Below are 17,073 nucleotides of genomic sequence, written 5' to 3'. Positions count from 1 at the left end.
TGTACAGGGTTTGATGAGGGCCCATAGGGTGTACTGTACAGGGTTTGATGAGGGCCCATAGGGTGTACTGTACAGGGTTTGATGAGGGCCCATAGGGTGTACTGTACAGGGTTTGATGAGGGCCCATAGGGTGTACTGTACAGGGTTTGATGAGGGCCCATAGGGTGTACTGTACAGGGTTTGATGAGGGCCCATAGGGTGTACTGTACAGGGTTTGATGAGGGCCCATAGGGTGTACAGGGTTTGATGAGGGCCCATAGAGTGAACAGGGTTTGATGAGGGCCCATAGGGTGTACAGGGTTTGATGAGGGCCCATAGGGTGTACAGGGTTTGATGAGGGCCCATAGGGTGTACAGGGTTTGATGAGGGCCCATAGAGTGAACAGGGTTTGATGAGGGCCCATAGGGTGTACAGGGTTTGATGAGGGCCCATAGGGTGAACAGGGTTTGATAAGGGCCCATAGGGTGAACAGGGTTTGATAAGGGCCCATAGGGTGTACTGTACAGGGTTTGATGAGGGCCCATAGGGTGTACAGGGTTTGATGAGGGCCCATAGGGTGAACAGGGTTTGATGAGGGCCCATAGGGTGAACAGGGTTTGATGAGGGCCCATAGGGTGTACAGGGTTTGATGAGGGCCCATAGGGTGAACAGGGTTTGATGAGGGCCCATAGGGTGTACAGGGTTTGATGAGGGCCCATAGGGTGTACTGTACAGGGTTTGATGAGGGCCCATAGGGTGTACAGGGTTTGATGAGGGCCCATAGGGTGAACAGGGTTTGATGAGGGCCCATAGGGTGAACAGGGTTTGATGAGGGCCCGAATACTTTTCGGGCTTGTTGAGAACTGCTGGGCGCAGCTTTGGTGCAGGCCCGTCTAGAGTTTAAATGGACAGGTATCAGTCAAAAGGGAAACATCGAAGAGGAAGGGAACGGGTGGGGAGGATCAACATATGGAATGTCAGAACAGGTCAGCTCCGTATATGGAGATCTAAGGGTTTGAGGTCAGATGTAGAGTTCCTGGCCAATATTGATGACGTTATGAGGCATGACCATATATTATGGTCATTCCTGGGGTGACCAACCAACCAAACAACTGACGGGAAATGCACGATTTCATAGTTAACTGCGGTCGCAATCACATAATTATCTTTTAGTGTAGCCTAGAATAAAATATTATGTATACTTAAACCCTGTACAGTAAACCTTTTTCCATTCTACACCATACGTATATCTCTTTCCCCAGCAATGTAATGTTGTAAAAATTCATAATGACACATTTTGCCATTGTTTTTCCCACAGAATACCGGCACTTCTTATTCTTCTTTTTTGCCGTTTAACAGCGGTTGGCAACAATCTTATTGGAGCATTACTGCCACAAGGGAGCATAATATATTCCGCGAAAACCAGGAGCTGATAACATTGCTCCAGGCTAGCAGTAGTTGGTGGAGTTGAATGTTGTTTACACCCACCTGCCTTTCTTCTCCTCCTCTCTTGCCTTTTCCTCTTGCCCATCTTTTCATGTTCCATTTACTCACAAACACTGCCTCGTGTGTCCCCACTCCCCAGCACCATCATATAGCACACGCACGCACCGATAAGCACTTTGTCGTACAGCAGGGAGGGGGAAGATAAGGCAGGGATGGGAGAGGAGACTGGAACGTTTTCACACATTTTTATTCGTCAGATGAGTCACATCAGGAGCACCACGAAGAGTGACATAACTGATAGGAGAGTCAGACTGGAGGGAATGATGGAGAGAGTGACAGAGAGAGAGAGAGAGAGAGAGAGAGAGAGAGAAGGGGGGGGGGGCGAAGTGAGGGGCACTCTTATCATCACCATGCTCAGCCAATCAAATATTTAAAATGTGGTACACACAAACACAACAAGCTGGACATAGGAGGGACGCTCAAAACGGAACAAAAAAAAGGGATAATGGAGAGAATGAGACAAATCGAGAGAAAGAGAAGTTGGGGGGTTGGGGTCAGTCGTGCCACTTTATAAACCACACATTTCTGATGTGAGAAGGACACGTCAAAGATAATTCATATATACACTCCACTATGCGTCCATGTGTGTTCAGAGCTTTCTCTCTACAAGTTGCTGGAAAATCTCTACTAGTCTATGTAAAACAATGCATTTAACGTAGGCTAACAAAGCTATATTATGGCATGCAAGTGTGTCTTCAAGTGTAGGAGAGGGTTACCTGGAGATACATTCATTTAGTGTATAGGCTACATAATATATTACATTCAGTACCTTTTTTTCTGAACAAAACAATTTCAACTTCCATTGTCTCATAAAAGTGCTTTGAGGCCTTTGACTGCTGTAACCTCCACGGAGCTCAGTTTAGTCAATACATGGTGCATTCCCTTTACCATCAATTTACCACCAATTGTGCATCTGTACAATTGGTCAGAGTAGCATTACTGAAATAATGGACAGACATCTCCACCATGTGGCCAGTAGGTACATTTCAACATTCTGTTTTAATACTGTATGTTTCCATTACTGTCTCAGTGTTCACTTAAAGAAAAATAACAGCAGGTCCGACAAAATAAACAATAATCAATACACAAACAATACATTCACATGGTTGCTCCATCCAGCAGCTTGTTTTTCATCACAGGAATGCATCATCACGGACTTTAGAGACATTCTATTATTGTTTTAGGTGTAAATAATATAGCTTTATAATAATGAAGTAATGATAACGGGAAACTATGCATGTGGATCCGTGCACAAGCACCAGTTACTATTCAATATTGATCATTGACAGTCGTGCTGGCACAGGTACAGCCTCGGGGCGGCAGGCAGGCAGGCAGGCAGACAGGCAGGCAGACAGACAGACAGACAGACAGACAGACAGACAGACAGACAGACAGACAGACAGACAGACAGACAGACAGACAGACAGACAGACAGACATCAATATTAGCTGTCACTCTTCAGGTACTTGTCAGGATGACTGATAGCTTCCAGAGTGCAGTGCTGCGGGTGTGGGGATTGGTCAGTCTATCATCTACACAACACTGCCTCCCAAACACTGGGTCGGGACCCATTTGTGGGTCGTGGAAACATGGGTCCCTTTATTTTGTTTTTTTGCCTATACAGTTAGTTTTTAATTCCCATGAAAAAGCAAATATTTTCACAAATTGAAAACAAAATTTAAATACATTTCCATGCAGTCATTTCAGGAAGAAATCATCTAAGAAATCAAATGTTTAAGAAGTAGTGAAAGTTGTGAGCTTGTAGATCTGATATTTTCACTAGTTTTGGTCCAGGGCAAACTAATTATAATTTCTCTTTTGGGTCACGGGCTGAAACATTTGGGAACCACTGACACTAGTCCAACTTTTACTGCATTTGGAAATCTCAAAAACATTTTGTTTAATTCTTTTGACATTTCTCCACCGCTGCACAGGGCTGTCCTCAGTGTCCTCCTCCTATAGGCAGGCGCGGCAGGCAGATGTAAGCGCTGGCGTACAGGTTGATGTTCAGCGGGTTGCCGTCCAGCCGGATGTCCTCCAGGCTGCGCCGGATGTAGTGGCGGTCGTTCTGGTTGCAGAAGGTGTCAACGTGAAGACTCTGGACGTTGTTGTTCTGAGCGACAGAGACACATGAGGGAGGCACGCAAGGGTGGGGGATGGTGTTATGGTAGAGCAAGGAGCGAGACACATGCAGAGAGTGGAGGGTGTTGTGTGTGTGTGTGTGTGTGTGTGTGTGTGTGTGTGTGTGTGTGTGTGTGTGTGTCAGACAGACAGACAGACAGACAGACAGACAGACAGACAGACAGACAGACAGACAGACAGACAGACAGACAGACAGACAGACAGACACTCAAAGGATCACCCTCCTGGACAACAACAACGCAACAATAGGAAGCCTGCAGCTCAGTAGCTATTGCTTTCGGGGGAGGGATAGTGTTAATTTCGGTCAAATCAGGCGGAACACCTGGACACATCAAATGGCACACCAAAGCTCCGCAACACACAGGTTGGGAAACACTGCTTTAACGTACTGCATGATTTTAGAGTGAGAAATGTTAGGCCTCAGTATTCTTCTGGGCTCATAGGCCCAGCATGAATGAATGATTATAGGCCTATGGTCTATGCAAGGATGTACAGTAAGAGTGGTGGACGCTTTGTATAAAATAATGGTCATTATACAGCAATATGGTAAATAAAATCCCTACTGCTGTCTGTGTCTCAGAATATGGCTGCATGTGGACAGTTCAGAGACCTGCCTACCACATCATTGATGGGGAATCCAAGCAATTTAACTGCAGGCTTTCTCTTCCTGGGAAGCCAGCATGCTATATATGAATTAAGCTATAGATGCCATTATTACTTCTTACATTAGTACAAAATAAAATAAAAACTATTAAAATCTGACCAAACCCACCTATACCGATGTCACTGGTAGGCAGGTTTCTGAGCGGTCACAGCCGTCCTCTGAGCCACAGAGTGAGTAATGAATAATCACCAAGAAAATAATCAATATAATTGCAGCCCTAATCCAGGGAAATGTTCTTACCTGTAAGTGTAGCACCCGTAGACTCTCTGGCAGTGGTACGGGAACATAATCCAGCTGATTGTTAGACAAATAGAGGAATTCCAGCCGGCTCATATCCTGTTCAAGGGACAATAAACAAGAGAGGGGACAATACAAGATAAGTATAAGTTAGGAAAATGTGTCAATACATTTACCAGCCAGAAGAGGGGGCTCTATCTCCGTCTCCTCTTTACAGTGCCATGGAAAGGGGAACTCAAATAAAAATAATAAATAATAATATAAAAAAAGAAAAATATAAATGGCTTGGTCTTGGACCATATAAAATTTGGTCCAAATGATGATTTTCTTTTAATAACTTTTGTGACTTGCATTTATTATAGTATCCATTTATTTCTGGTTAGGCAGCCGCATAGTCCCATTATGCCTTGGTAGGGGTTAAGCTTTTGACAATCTAATATAGCCAGAATTCTGTGGCATATCTGGCTTATGCTTCGCAGGTCGTGGACAGTCCCCCCCGTCTTTCTCAATTTGTATTCTATTTCTGCCCTAATTGAATGTTCTCCAGGGAACATGACAGTCTTCCGGCATAAATTATACTAGGCCTACTCTTTAGACGGGAGGGTCAGACCGGAGAGTTAGGGTTGAGAGACTTTAACTGGATTTCCATAGAAAGTCAAATCCCCAGTGTTAATTTAAAGTGTGTGGAAATGCACATAAATAGACTCTTACAGTCTCAATAGACATGCTCGCACACGAGTGCTCATATTTCTGTCATACGCTTGGCAGACAAAAATGTGCTGAAAAGCCGACAATGACAGTAACAGGCTAGATGAAGACAAATGTACAACAATAATTACCCTATCCCTCTACAGTATATTAAATATTGTTTTTATACGTGGTGAAATATTACTAAACATTGAGGGAATAGGGATGCTGGGGCAGGCTGTAGATTGGGAGATGTAGAAGACAGACCAGCCCATACAGGCCCATCAAACGCACTGGAGTGTGTGCTGCCAAGGTGTGGTTTTACCAGCATGTCTGTACATTAACCCATTTTGGACTGAGGTCGATTAAAAAAAGGCTTCTAAATCCTAACATCTTTCAGAAAAACCCATGTTTCTATGTCAGTGGTGCTCAACCTTTTTCATGTCAAGGACCCCCAGAATTATCACTATTGGGCCACGGACCCCCATCTCAAAATATGTAGTTGTACACAATGTATGTATGTATATGTATTATGTAATGTATATGTACACAACACATAAAAAACTGTATTTGTGTTAATGCACCCGACACCAGATGAAAAACATTATTGGTGACAGCACACCATGACACAGGCAGACAACATTGCTATGAAAATAGAAACATGGCTTATAGGTCTACGGCCAGCCTAACGGCTGCTGCGCTTCTTGAACTGATCTGGGGATTATACCAGGGATATAAAATATCTAACTGTAAGGTTAGTAAGGTTTACACGTTAATAGCCATAAATCCTAGAATGTCTGTGATCTTATACATTTCATGTATTCCAAATACACAGCCATACAGTTCCTATCCATGCACCGTTAGTAAACTGACCTTGTCGGCATTTAAACTTGTGGCACTGCGTAAAGCTCACCCGATAATTAATTCCTAAGACTTGGAGTCAGATATTGTCCTCTAGTTAAGTATCCATTTGAAGGTTCTGGCAGACAACATATTCTCTGTCAGTGATGAGGCCGGACCTGAAATGACTGCTGGATTGAAAATATCCAAACTTCCTTTGGGAACAGTCGATGTTTGGGAAGCACAAACGTGCGTTGTGATTGGTGTGGGGTAATTGATCACACCACCTGCCAATTGTGGCAGTGTGCCCCATACATTTGTAAGGATGTTTTGATATGTTCAGTCCTGCACTTATTCAGGGCCTCTCGCCCAGAGAGAACTTTGTCCGAGTGCAGAAAAGTGGAGATATTTTACTAAATACACGTTTTCTGCCAGAACTTTCAAATGGATATGAAACTAGAGCACAGTATCTGACTCCAAGTCTTACGAATGAATTATTGGGTGAGTACACACACACACACACACACACACACACACACACACACACACACACACACACACACACACACACACACACACACACAGTGCTACACGTTTAAATAAAGACGAGGTCAGTCTGCTAACCGTGTGCGGATAATACAGTTCTATAGCTGTGACGGGATCCCAGACGGGATATGTGGCCGGCTGCTGCACTCATGCAGTCAGGAGCTAGTGGAGGCTTGGTGTCCCATCTACCAAAAATCACTAGACTCATGTACTGTTCCGTCGAACTGGAAAGACTCCATTATAATCCCTGTTCCCAAAAAGGCATGCTGCAATAATGATTATCCAGTTTGCATATACAGTAGGAGTGACAGGGGTATAGAGGATGCAGTTTTGGCCTTGGACTACTTTCTGTTGAAACACCTGGACAATATCAAAGCTTATGCACGCCTTCTTCTTGTAGATTTCAGCTCAGTATTTAATAGGATACAGTCACATCTCTTAACTAGAAAAAGTGCCCTTCTGGGCACAGGTCTCCACCAGGATTTCTTCCTCAGCCTAGTGGGAATATGCGTGCACAGTTTCATCGCAATCGGACGCTGCGTTGAGGAGTTGTGGCGATTTGTACAAAGCGGGCTACTCCTGAAAACTGTAGGAGCCAATCGTGGCCAATCAGGATGGAATATGAGAAATCAAACAAACCTGTCTTGATCACATGACTATGGAGATCATGTGTACCGATTTGCGGAGTAATAATAGAAAATGTGTTTTACATATGTCGGCCTCCTGGTGGCGCTATAAAGAGCAGATGTGAAAAATTCCAGGCAAAGGTTTTTCCTTGGCCTCTAGGGAGTTGGCATACAAAGTTATCCACAGATCCGTGCAGTTAGAGGTAAAAACACTTTTCGGCCAGTTATAGCGCCACCTTGAGGCAGAGTTGAAATTGTTCATGTGGCATTTCGTCCTCGGCCTAGTGGGAATGTGGGTGCACAATTTCACGGAAAGCACGCGATGTGTTCATGATTTGCAGCATTTTGTTTGAAACTGAGCACTCCTGTGAACTTTGGAAGCCAATCTTAACCAATCAGGATGGAGTGTGAGAAATCTGAAAGACCGGTTTCGTTGAATGGCTCTAGAGTCTAGAGAGACTGTGTACCAATTTGCGTGATGTTTGGACAAAATCTGTAGGTGTACTGTGCAAAAACTTGTTTTGCACAAAGCGGCCTCCTGGTGGCGCTATAACAGGCCGTTCTGGAAATCTTGGGGCAGAGGTTCATCGTTGGCATCCAGGGAGTGTGTGTGCAAAATTTGGCATCGACCGGGTTAACGGTGGCCGAGATTAGCTGCTCACGGACACACGGACGGACACACGGACACACGGACACACGGACACACGGACGGACGGAGTGCAAAACATACTCTCCCCCCATGCCTTCGGCCTGGTGGAGACAATTAAGCAGTTGAGGGACCTTAATGTCCATCCCCTTATCATTAGGTGGTCAGTGTGAATGGCACTAGGGCCATCTTGTGTGTATCCTTGTGTATGGCCTACTGTAGGTGTTACGTGTACATTTGGTGTTAATTTGCCATTAAATCCTTTGAAAATAATACAGTTAAAACGATGGCAGTGAATCGTGATGCATTGTAGATTGTAGATCTGCTATTTTCATATCATTTTTAAAAGTGTTTCTAAGATTTTTTTCCATACTTTAGAACTTTAAAACACAATACAATATTGTATCAATGATCAATGGCTAGACTTATGTACTGACTAACAAAAACAACGAAAACGTAGACTATCATAAACATGGTGTTGGTGCTTGGTAGTTATGTAGTATATACGGTAGGTATGTCCAGTCATATAAAAAGACAATAATAATAGCATACAGTGTGTGTGTGTGTGTGTGTGTGTGTGTGTGTGTGTGTGTGTGTGTGTGTGTGTGTGTGTGTGTGTGCGTGCGTGCGTGCGTGCGTGCGTGCGTGCGTGCGTGCGTGCGTGCGTGCGTGCGTGCGTGCGTGCGTGCGTGCGTACTGTATGTACGTTAGAAGACCATCAGTTACTGGAATTATTTGCACAAGTTAATTATGACCATGTGGCTGATTTTCTGTACGATGCTCTGTTTTGAACTCTGTTTAACAAATGACTCTCTCCACCGCAACCCACAACCCACTGCGCTACCCAATCATAACATATATTTTTCTAGCATCACGGCATGAATCAGGCCCCAACCGTCGTCACGGACTCCAGTGTAACAACATTGCGTGCATTACATCTCTACAGCAGCAAGCAACATATGGTTGTATCATTTGTGTACATAGTCCTGAGAGCAGCACTTGATTGTAAGCAATGCCCTAATGCCTAATCTGAATTTCTCGTTCTAATTAGGGCCCCTGGTGTGTAATCAATCACCATTGTTCTGTTGGGACAGGGCCAGTTGAAAAGGAGAGCAATCAGTGCAGTGTATGCTGCTGGGACTGGGAGTGTTGGGGAGGATTCAACTTCTGCTGATTAATTACTTAATTATTATTATTCTTTTCGCTGCTGTTTTTTCACCTAAACATCATCATTGATGTTCATTGTTTAGTCTTGCAATGCCATTGGTCATGATATTTGCATATAAATACCCCCCCACAGAGGCACAAATCTACACAACTTCAAAATCTCTGGACATCTTCTGGTCAATCTTTAATCAAAATTGACCTATGACCTTTAGGCTTTAACCCTGGTAAAAGTAACTAAAATGCATGTAATACATATATTTGTGTGATCATTATAATGTCTAGAACATGTATTATCTATTATTGTGAAAGATATGCACTGAATGTAAATTATTAATGTATTGTTATTATTATAATTATTATAAATGTGCATAAAATCTTCATAAAACTTTTTTTTTATTTTTTTTACATATTTTAACATAAGTCCTATAGTACAAAGTAGTAGTAAGGTTGAAATCTCTTTTTTGCAAGTAGAAATATATCCGGGTCTTACAGGGTTAAGGGACCAAGAAGTCCTGACTCCCGAAGGGACTTTGGTCACTTATTGTTTTGTTTTTTTTCCCCTTCTCCTCCTTCTTCTTCTTCTTCTCCTTCTGCCAAAAATAGCACTTCTAGCTAAACCGTGCAGTTTCACGGTTTTCGTGAAATGCGGGAATCTGGTAGAGGGCCATGTGACTATGCGAAGCCCATGAACATTGGCCAAAGGGTGGCGCTATGGCACTCAATTAAAAATGCAAACTTTGAACATGCATAGCTCATGAACCGTTTGACCGTTGGCAATGACACTTTGATACACAGTGTCTACTCATGCCGAACAACTTTCGTGCTCTGACTTTTGACCTCTGACCTTTAGAACTCCCGCCATTTTGAATTATATGAAAAACAGTTCAAATCTATCTTCTCCTCTCCCAGGATCAAGGATCAAAATGCACGAAAACTTCTACACGTGAAAATCGTAGTACATTTTTGAGTAAAACAAATAGTTTTTAGGAGCCAATGAAAATTGCTGTTTTGTGAAAAAGGGTAGTCGGGTACTGTCCTAAAGTCAGCTCTTCGGTGCTACTCAAAATTTCTGACGAGCCGAAATCATTTCGGCACTACAGCGCCGAAACAGCGGTAAAATAGGAGTATGAATCGGCCCTAAGTTTATAGGGCTTAAAATGTTCTTTTTCACATCCCAGTATTTACCTTGAAGCCCTCAGGATGTATCCCACCACTGATCAGCCTGTTGTTGCGCACATCAATGAATGTCATGGTGATTGGCAGTTCAGGGAGGGCCTGCAGGTTGTTATCAGCCAATAGTATCTCCTGGAGCTGTGGCAGGGGGGCGAACGCATCCTCGTCTATTTCCGAAATCTGATTCCCGGTCAGATCGATGCGTTTCAAATTATCTGAAAGATACCAAAAAATAAATGAATTTTGCATCGTAATGTTCTTTGATTACGATGTTCTTCCCAGACACAAATTCACTAAACCGAAGCCAGTTGGTGGTTCTCGCCTGCAATTTTGGTCGGCAGACTACAGTATATTTCAAGTTGACAGGTTACAGGTAACATTCAGCACTAGCATTCAATACAGTAGTATACTAGAACAAAAATGGTTCCTGACAGGATGATATAAGTAAACTAGAATTAGTGGAGATGACATCCACAGAAGAAATAGCTGTATAATGCTGTGTTCGTTCACACTGGCAGCCACAAGGCTACAGGTTTCGGGCCTAATAACTTTGGGGCGGGCCCGTCTAGAGTTTAAATGGACAGGTATCAGTCAAAAGGGTGACATCGAAGAGGAAGGACGGGTGAGGTAGGATCAACATATGGAATGTCAGAACAGGTCAGCTCCATAGAGATACAGGTTTGAGGTGGAGGTCAGATGTAGAGTTGCTGGCCAGCTCCATATATGCAGATCTACTGTAGGTGATGATCCAGTGTTCTCCATGTATGGCTATCCAGGGTTTGATGTTGTCAGTGTCGTGATCTTCATATATGGAGACGGCCATATATGGAGTGTGTCACGAGGTATAAACGACTGACGGCCATATATGGTGGCGTGACGTGTCACGAGGCGTGAGGGACTGACAGCCATATATGGTGAACGACGGACAGGTTTGGCAGGTTTTCATAGTAATCTGCGACCTATGGTCGCATAAAAGAAACTCACATTAACAGAAGGTTTCAAAAATATGTCTAAATTGTTTCTCTCAAAAAAAGGTTTTCCACAAAACAAATTCCCCCAAATTGTAAAAAACTTAGTGAAGCTCATAACACTACATTGTGACACATTGTGAGCTTTTACATTGGCTATTTACTGTAGCTATTTGTCGCATAACAGTATACAGTATGTGGCTTAAAGATGGAGTGCCACAATTTTTGTATTTTTCCAGTCATTTGTCTATGAGGTGACAGTACTTCATTAAAAATCATCCATCTTTAACCCATTTTGGGCGGGAACCCCTTTTGGTGTTTTAAGCATTATGTTATACTTTAGCTATTGAAAAATATCAGATCTACAAGCTCATAGCGCGCCACCGAGTGGCGCTCTACGAGTTTGTAGGTCTGCTATTTTTGAAAAATGTGGCGCAAATCTTTGAATATATATTCTTTCACAGCGAACGTTTTTAACACAAATCTTTGCTTCTGGGTGGGTCCCTGGTAAAACATATTTGCAGGTGGGGATCGGTAGACAATTACATATAATTTCCTTGCCATGAAATATTGACCACCACTGATATAGAAACATAGCTATTCAAGTAAACTGTCATGATTTAGAAGACATTTTTTAAATTTCGACATCAGTCCTAAGTGGATATGGTCTTACTGAGGTTGATGAAGTCTGTGTTCTTGATGTGACGGATCTTGTTGAAGCGAGCGTAGAAGTGGGTGGTGTCTTTGGGCAGGGGAGGGACTTGATCCAGATCGTTGTCATCACAGTACACACTGCCCCTCACACACACACATAATATACATGCAGGCATACCTGTACATGTACACACACACACGCACGCACGCACGCACACACGCACACACACACACACACACACACACACACACACACACACACACACACACACACACACACACCACACACACACACACACACACACACACACACACACACCAATGAATAAACAATCAATGGAAACGCTACATAACTGAACTCACAAGTCACAAATCTAAAAACTCACTCACTCACTCACTCACTCACTCCTCACTCACTCACTCACTCACTCACTCACGCACTCACTCACACACACACACACACACACGCACACGCACACGTGACATTGAGCCTTGGTTCTCACCTAGGCCAGATTCGGGGCCAAAAAGATTTGGTCCTCTGAAGTCCAAGGTGACAGGCAGGTTGGGGCGGGGAGGAAGGGTCACCTCTTCCTCGTACTCAGGGATCTCGGGGTTAGGTGGCACTGTACCCACCTCGATCCAGGGACGCTGGATGGATTCATAGAAAGGGAGGCTGATGTTGAGACAGGGGAGGCATGCGCCAAGCGTGCGTGTGCAAAATCTTTGTTTTCACACGTAAAAAAATGTTATTTAGCACGTAGCGCAGCATGTGCACGCACGCACGCACGCACACACCATTTCTGCACAGCAGCAATACACAATAATGTATGTCTTACCTATACAGTATTTGGGAGAAAGTGCCTTCCCTTTACCCATGAATTTATCCAACCGGGCAATAGTTTATTAAATGAGTTTGCAACGCGCTCTCCAGCTTAAATCTTAACAGAGGTGCACTCAAAACAAACACCATTTTCAGCTATTTTACTCCCCAAAGTTAAATACATTATTGTTGTAATAGATTTTGCCTCGATCTGCTCTTCTCCGATTTATCACAAATTATAGAAAATAAGTAATTCTTTAACTTCGGCAGTTGTCACATAATGTCACAAGACAGAGCCACGGGCAACGAGACAGACAGTGAGACAGACAGACAGAAAGTAATGCAGTAATGCAGAATGATTTTGATAATATATTACAGATCTTTTGTTAAGTAATGTATTATATCACGCGTTACCGCATTTCGGTAATATATTACGTAATATATTGCCTTACGTAATGCGCATTATTACCCAACACTGTACACAATAGATTTTACAGTATAAATTTTTATCCTGTATTATTTTCCGGTATACTTCCCCTATCTCACCTCTTGATCCGGATCATCGTAGTCGAAGTTTTCTCCATAGTTGTCAAGGTCTAGGTTCTCCCAGTCCGTCTCTCCGTTTAGGTCATCGCTCTCCAGGTCAAGGCCCTCATCATCAGACCCTGGGTCTCCTTGAGGAGCCCCTATGCTGGGGTTAGGGCCCAGACAGAACAACGCCAGTGTTACAATGACAGTGGCAGACTGCAGCAACATGGTCTGGTCCGTTATGGGAATGGCCTGCAGGAAGCAGAGAAACAATTGTGTTGTCATTCCTTTTTAGATTTGACATCACAACTTTAGAAACGTTTTTGTATTTTTGTACCACACGGTACTTACAGTAGTGCTTTATTTTGTAACTTGTGAATGAAGACATATTTGAACCCCTACAAGGCTACAATTCATTGGACACTCAGTAGAAGATCGTTAGCACTTGTTTATTATTTGAATGTGTAAACAGACATTTTAATCAGAGTCAAAACAGCAACGCCATGGATGGAGACCACTTCAATAACCACAAACTTCTAGAGTCGACTCTACCTGATGCTGCATTCACAGATTTCACACTAGTGAACAGGCTATATGTTTTCAATGAACATCATTAACATCATGGGCCTACAAATTGACGCCGGACACTTTCATTCCATTGCATGGCGGCGTAACGCACTACACAAAAGATACATTTTGTTCCATAAATATGCCAATAGCCTCATAAGATATCAAAAGTCCTAAGAAATCTGAGTAGGGGAACATATTGAAAAATGCCACAATAGGTTTTCCTCATTGACGCCCATTTTAAACAGTGGTTTACTTTAAAGGAGCATTCAGTGATTTGGGTGATTTGGAAAACCACCCAGTCCGCCCCGGTAACAAAATGTGCACATGCACACGCTTTACAGTAGGGGGAAGTGCAACAGGCCAACAGCATGAGCACCAAGTCCCGCCCCCACTCGATCATGATTGGAGGAAGGCCCCTCTCATTCTGATTGGATGAAGGCTTTGCCACCCGCCACCAAAACTGAAACTAGGGTTTTTGACCCCAGGGGCTCACTGGGGACAGGGATGAACTCCTTATATGGTCAGCACACTATAGTAGGGAGGATTATCAAAAAAAGAAAGAAAAAATAAGTGATATTTGAATGAAGTGAAATCACTGAATAAGTTTAAACATGTTAAACATGTTTTCTTGTCTAATTTCCACATGCGTGACAGCTTCCTGCTAGTAGTAACTCACATATTATCCCACAAGCACTGCACTGCATCTAGCACAGTTTCTGGTTGATTGTGGACAGTACTGAACCTTTTGTGTGAAAATTAGGCAAGAGAACATGTTTAAATCATTGTTTAACATGGGCGTTTCAGTTCCACTACTTGGATTTTTTAGGACTTTGATATGTTATTATTACTAGCCCTTACCCATTGTGAGATATTTGCCCCCCCCCCCTTGTGGCCGTGGGGGGTACTGCGCCCGGTGCGTTTTTAATTCACTAATAAATTCATTAATAATCATTAATGTGTCAAATCAAAAAAAGGGCTTCGTTACGCCCTCCATATTCATATGGTCAATGCCTGTGTGAGCCGGAGCGATTGGTACAGGCAATGAGGAGCTACGGCGGTGTTTCTGACACACAGACAGACAGACAGACAGACAGACAGACAGACAGACAGACAGACAGACAGACAGACAGACAGACAGACAGACAGACATTGTTAGAATGATGATGATGATGATTACTAACATTTATGAAACAAAAAAAGTTGAAAGAGTTTCTGTTGCAATTATATTGCCTGCAGCCCTGCACTATTAGGCAATGGAATGATGTTAGGCCTGGGCTATACCTATAGCCTATGGATCTTTTGCAAAACAGATATTTTCGTCCTCATATAATAATAATCATATTTTTTATGAAGGAAATTAATAAGTACCACATTTTAAAAGCCACCTAAATTGTGAGTGGAAGTGCGTGACTGCACAGTTCTACTGATCCGGATATTTTGATATTATTTATCCGTTTCCAAAAATCCACAAGTTTGAGTGGCCGAAAACGGCATTTGCATGTGGCTGAAAGGCCCAAACGCACACAAAAATGTGCGTTTGGAAAAAGATCCATACAGGTGTAGCTCAGGCCTTAGACAGAGATTATTATATTTAGGGCTGTGTGTTCTTTAGTGCCAGGTGCCACACACACACAGTAGAAAGGCCCTGATTCTGAAGCCTACATGTGTTAAACTTTTATTTTTTTGAAATGACAAAGGAACATAATAAACTGTTCATTCAAGTGCTGTGGATGATATAAAACATTTGAAAAGGGTTCTGGATCTCATTATTTACATCACAAGTTATGAGCTTTCTATCTATCACCTCTGCTGGAACACTCACTTTGCAGTTTGCAGTGATGGAGTGAGTGTTCCTGTTTACACTGAGCATGTGCAAACCTCTCGCAGGAGGCCACGACATTTTGAGTGATCGACATTTGCGCTATTGTATGCCGAATTGAAGTGGACTCACAGACTTTATTTCTCTCCCTGGAAATAAAAACGTCTGGCTTTGAGAGGTCGCCAGTTTTATGGAATGATGTTAGACAGAGACCATAAATTATTTCAGGCTATTTGTTCATATACACACACACACAGTAGAAAGACCCTGACTACACAGGTGTTGAGTGCTGATTATACGCTATCTTATTTTTTGTTAATCGATCAAAACCAGTTCCTTAACAGGCTGGAGAGCCTTATTGGTCAAAATAGTGATTGAAGCCTGTACACTGCAATTATAGTGATTGAAGCCTGCACACTGCAACAATTATAGTCATTGATACTGATACAGAGGGCGACACGCACACGCACACACACACGCGCACACACACACACACACACACACACACACACACACACACACACACACACACACACACACACACACACACACACACACACACACACACACACACACACACACAGTAGAAAGGCCCTGATTACTGTACTGAATGCTGATAACTCAGCATTCTTTTGTCCTTTCATCTTCCCAGTGTTTGACATGGGTGGTGGTGGTGGTGGGTGTGTGTGTGTGTGTGTCGCCCTCTGTATCAGTATCAATCTATTGAAAATGTCAGATCTACAAGCTCAAAATGCGTCACATTGTGAGCTTGTAGAGTGGCAATGCAGAGTGGCAAGTTAGAAAAATCACTGACATAAAGTAAAATAAAATCAAAATTGTACGTGCCTGCTTGCACTGCAATTATAGTGATTAGCCAGTTAACCAGGCTACTGATCACAGTATGCGTTTTACAGCTAATCTTTCTTTTCTTTCTTCTAGACCTATATTATGGTATACTCAACTGCAATGTCAGCCTTGGAAGTTGTGCATGTGGAAGTCCTTTTGACACATGTGTTACTTTGAAGAGCTTGTTTTGGCTGAACTTTTGGCTGAAACGTCCCCTTCAGACAGGTGGTATGTTTCTCAATATATATCCCTTGGAACAGAAACTTCCTGCAAAATGTAGTAGGGCTCACTGCCATGATATTATGGGCACAGTGACAAAACAAGACAATTTTATTGTTGCTTGGAAATACAGTATAGGGGTGTGTGAGTGTGCGTGCGTGCGACCCGTGCGTGCATGCATACGTGTGGATTTGTGTGTGTGTGTGTGTGTGTGTGTGTGTGTGTGTGTGTGTGTGTGCGTGTGTGTGTGTGTGTGTGTGTGTGTGTGTGTGTGTGTGTGTGTGCGTGTGTGTGTGTGTGTGTGTATATTTGGGTGTGTACGTGCATTTGTGTGTGTGTGTGTGTGTGTGTGTGTGTGTGTGTGTGTGTGTGTGTGTGTGTGTGTGTGTGTGTGTGTGTGTGTGCATTATTTTGTGTGTGTGTGTGTGTGTGTGTG

General features: G+C 43.1%; 1 protein-coding gene across 1 annotated transcript; it reads right to left on the bottom strand.

Annotated features, from left to right (window-relative positions):
• Positions 1–2,892: 2,892 nt before the first annotated feature.
• Positions 2,893–16,628, bottom strand: optc (opticin). The gene is made up of 7 exons (XM_083770998.1): positions 16,535–16,628; positions 13,202–13,435; positions 12,339–12,483; positions 11,855–12,013; positions 10,226–10,428; positions 4,532–4,627; positions 2,893–3,598 (listed from the first exon to the last, which is right to left on the bottom strand). The coding sequence occupies exons 2-7, from the start codon at positions 13,409–13,411 to the stop codon at positions 3,428–3,430; spliced, it is 984 nt and encodes a 327-aa protein (XP_083627124.1). The 5' UTR covers positions 13,412–13,435; positions 16,535–16,628; the 3' UTR covers positions 2,893–3,427.
• Positions 16,629–17,073: the final 445 nt, after the last annotated feature.

Source organism: Protomyctophum parallelum (genome assembly GCF_964188405.1).
Source record: "Protomyctophum parallelum genome assembly, chromosome: 8".
Lineage (NCBI taxonomy): Eukaryota > Metazoa > Chordata > Actinopteri > Myctophiformes > Myctophidae > Protomyctophum > Protomyctophum parallelum.
Note: the sequence above shows the minus strand (reverse complement) of the source record. Positions and strands in the feature narration are given on the sequence as shown.

What these genes read in the sequence shown, in the direction of transcription:
- optc (XM_083770998.1), bottom strand. Translation starts at nt 13,411, where the DNA reads ATGTTGCTGCAGTCTGCCACTGTCATTGTAACACTGGCGTTGTTCTGT. An exon ending in TGGCCCCGAATCTGGCCTAG is followed by an intron (nt 12,014 to 12,338) that starts GTGAGAACCAAG and finishes GTACATGTACAG; the next exon opens with GTATGCCTGCATGTATATTA. An exon ending in CACAGACTTCATCAACCTCA is followed by an intron (nt 10,429 to 11,854) that starts GTAAGACCATAT and finishes GGTATCTTTCAG; the next exon opens with ATAATTTGAAACGCATCGAT.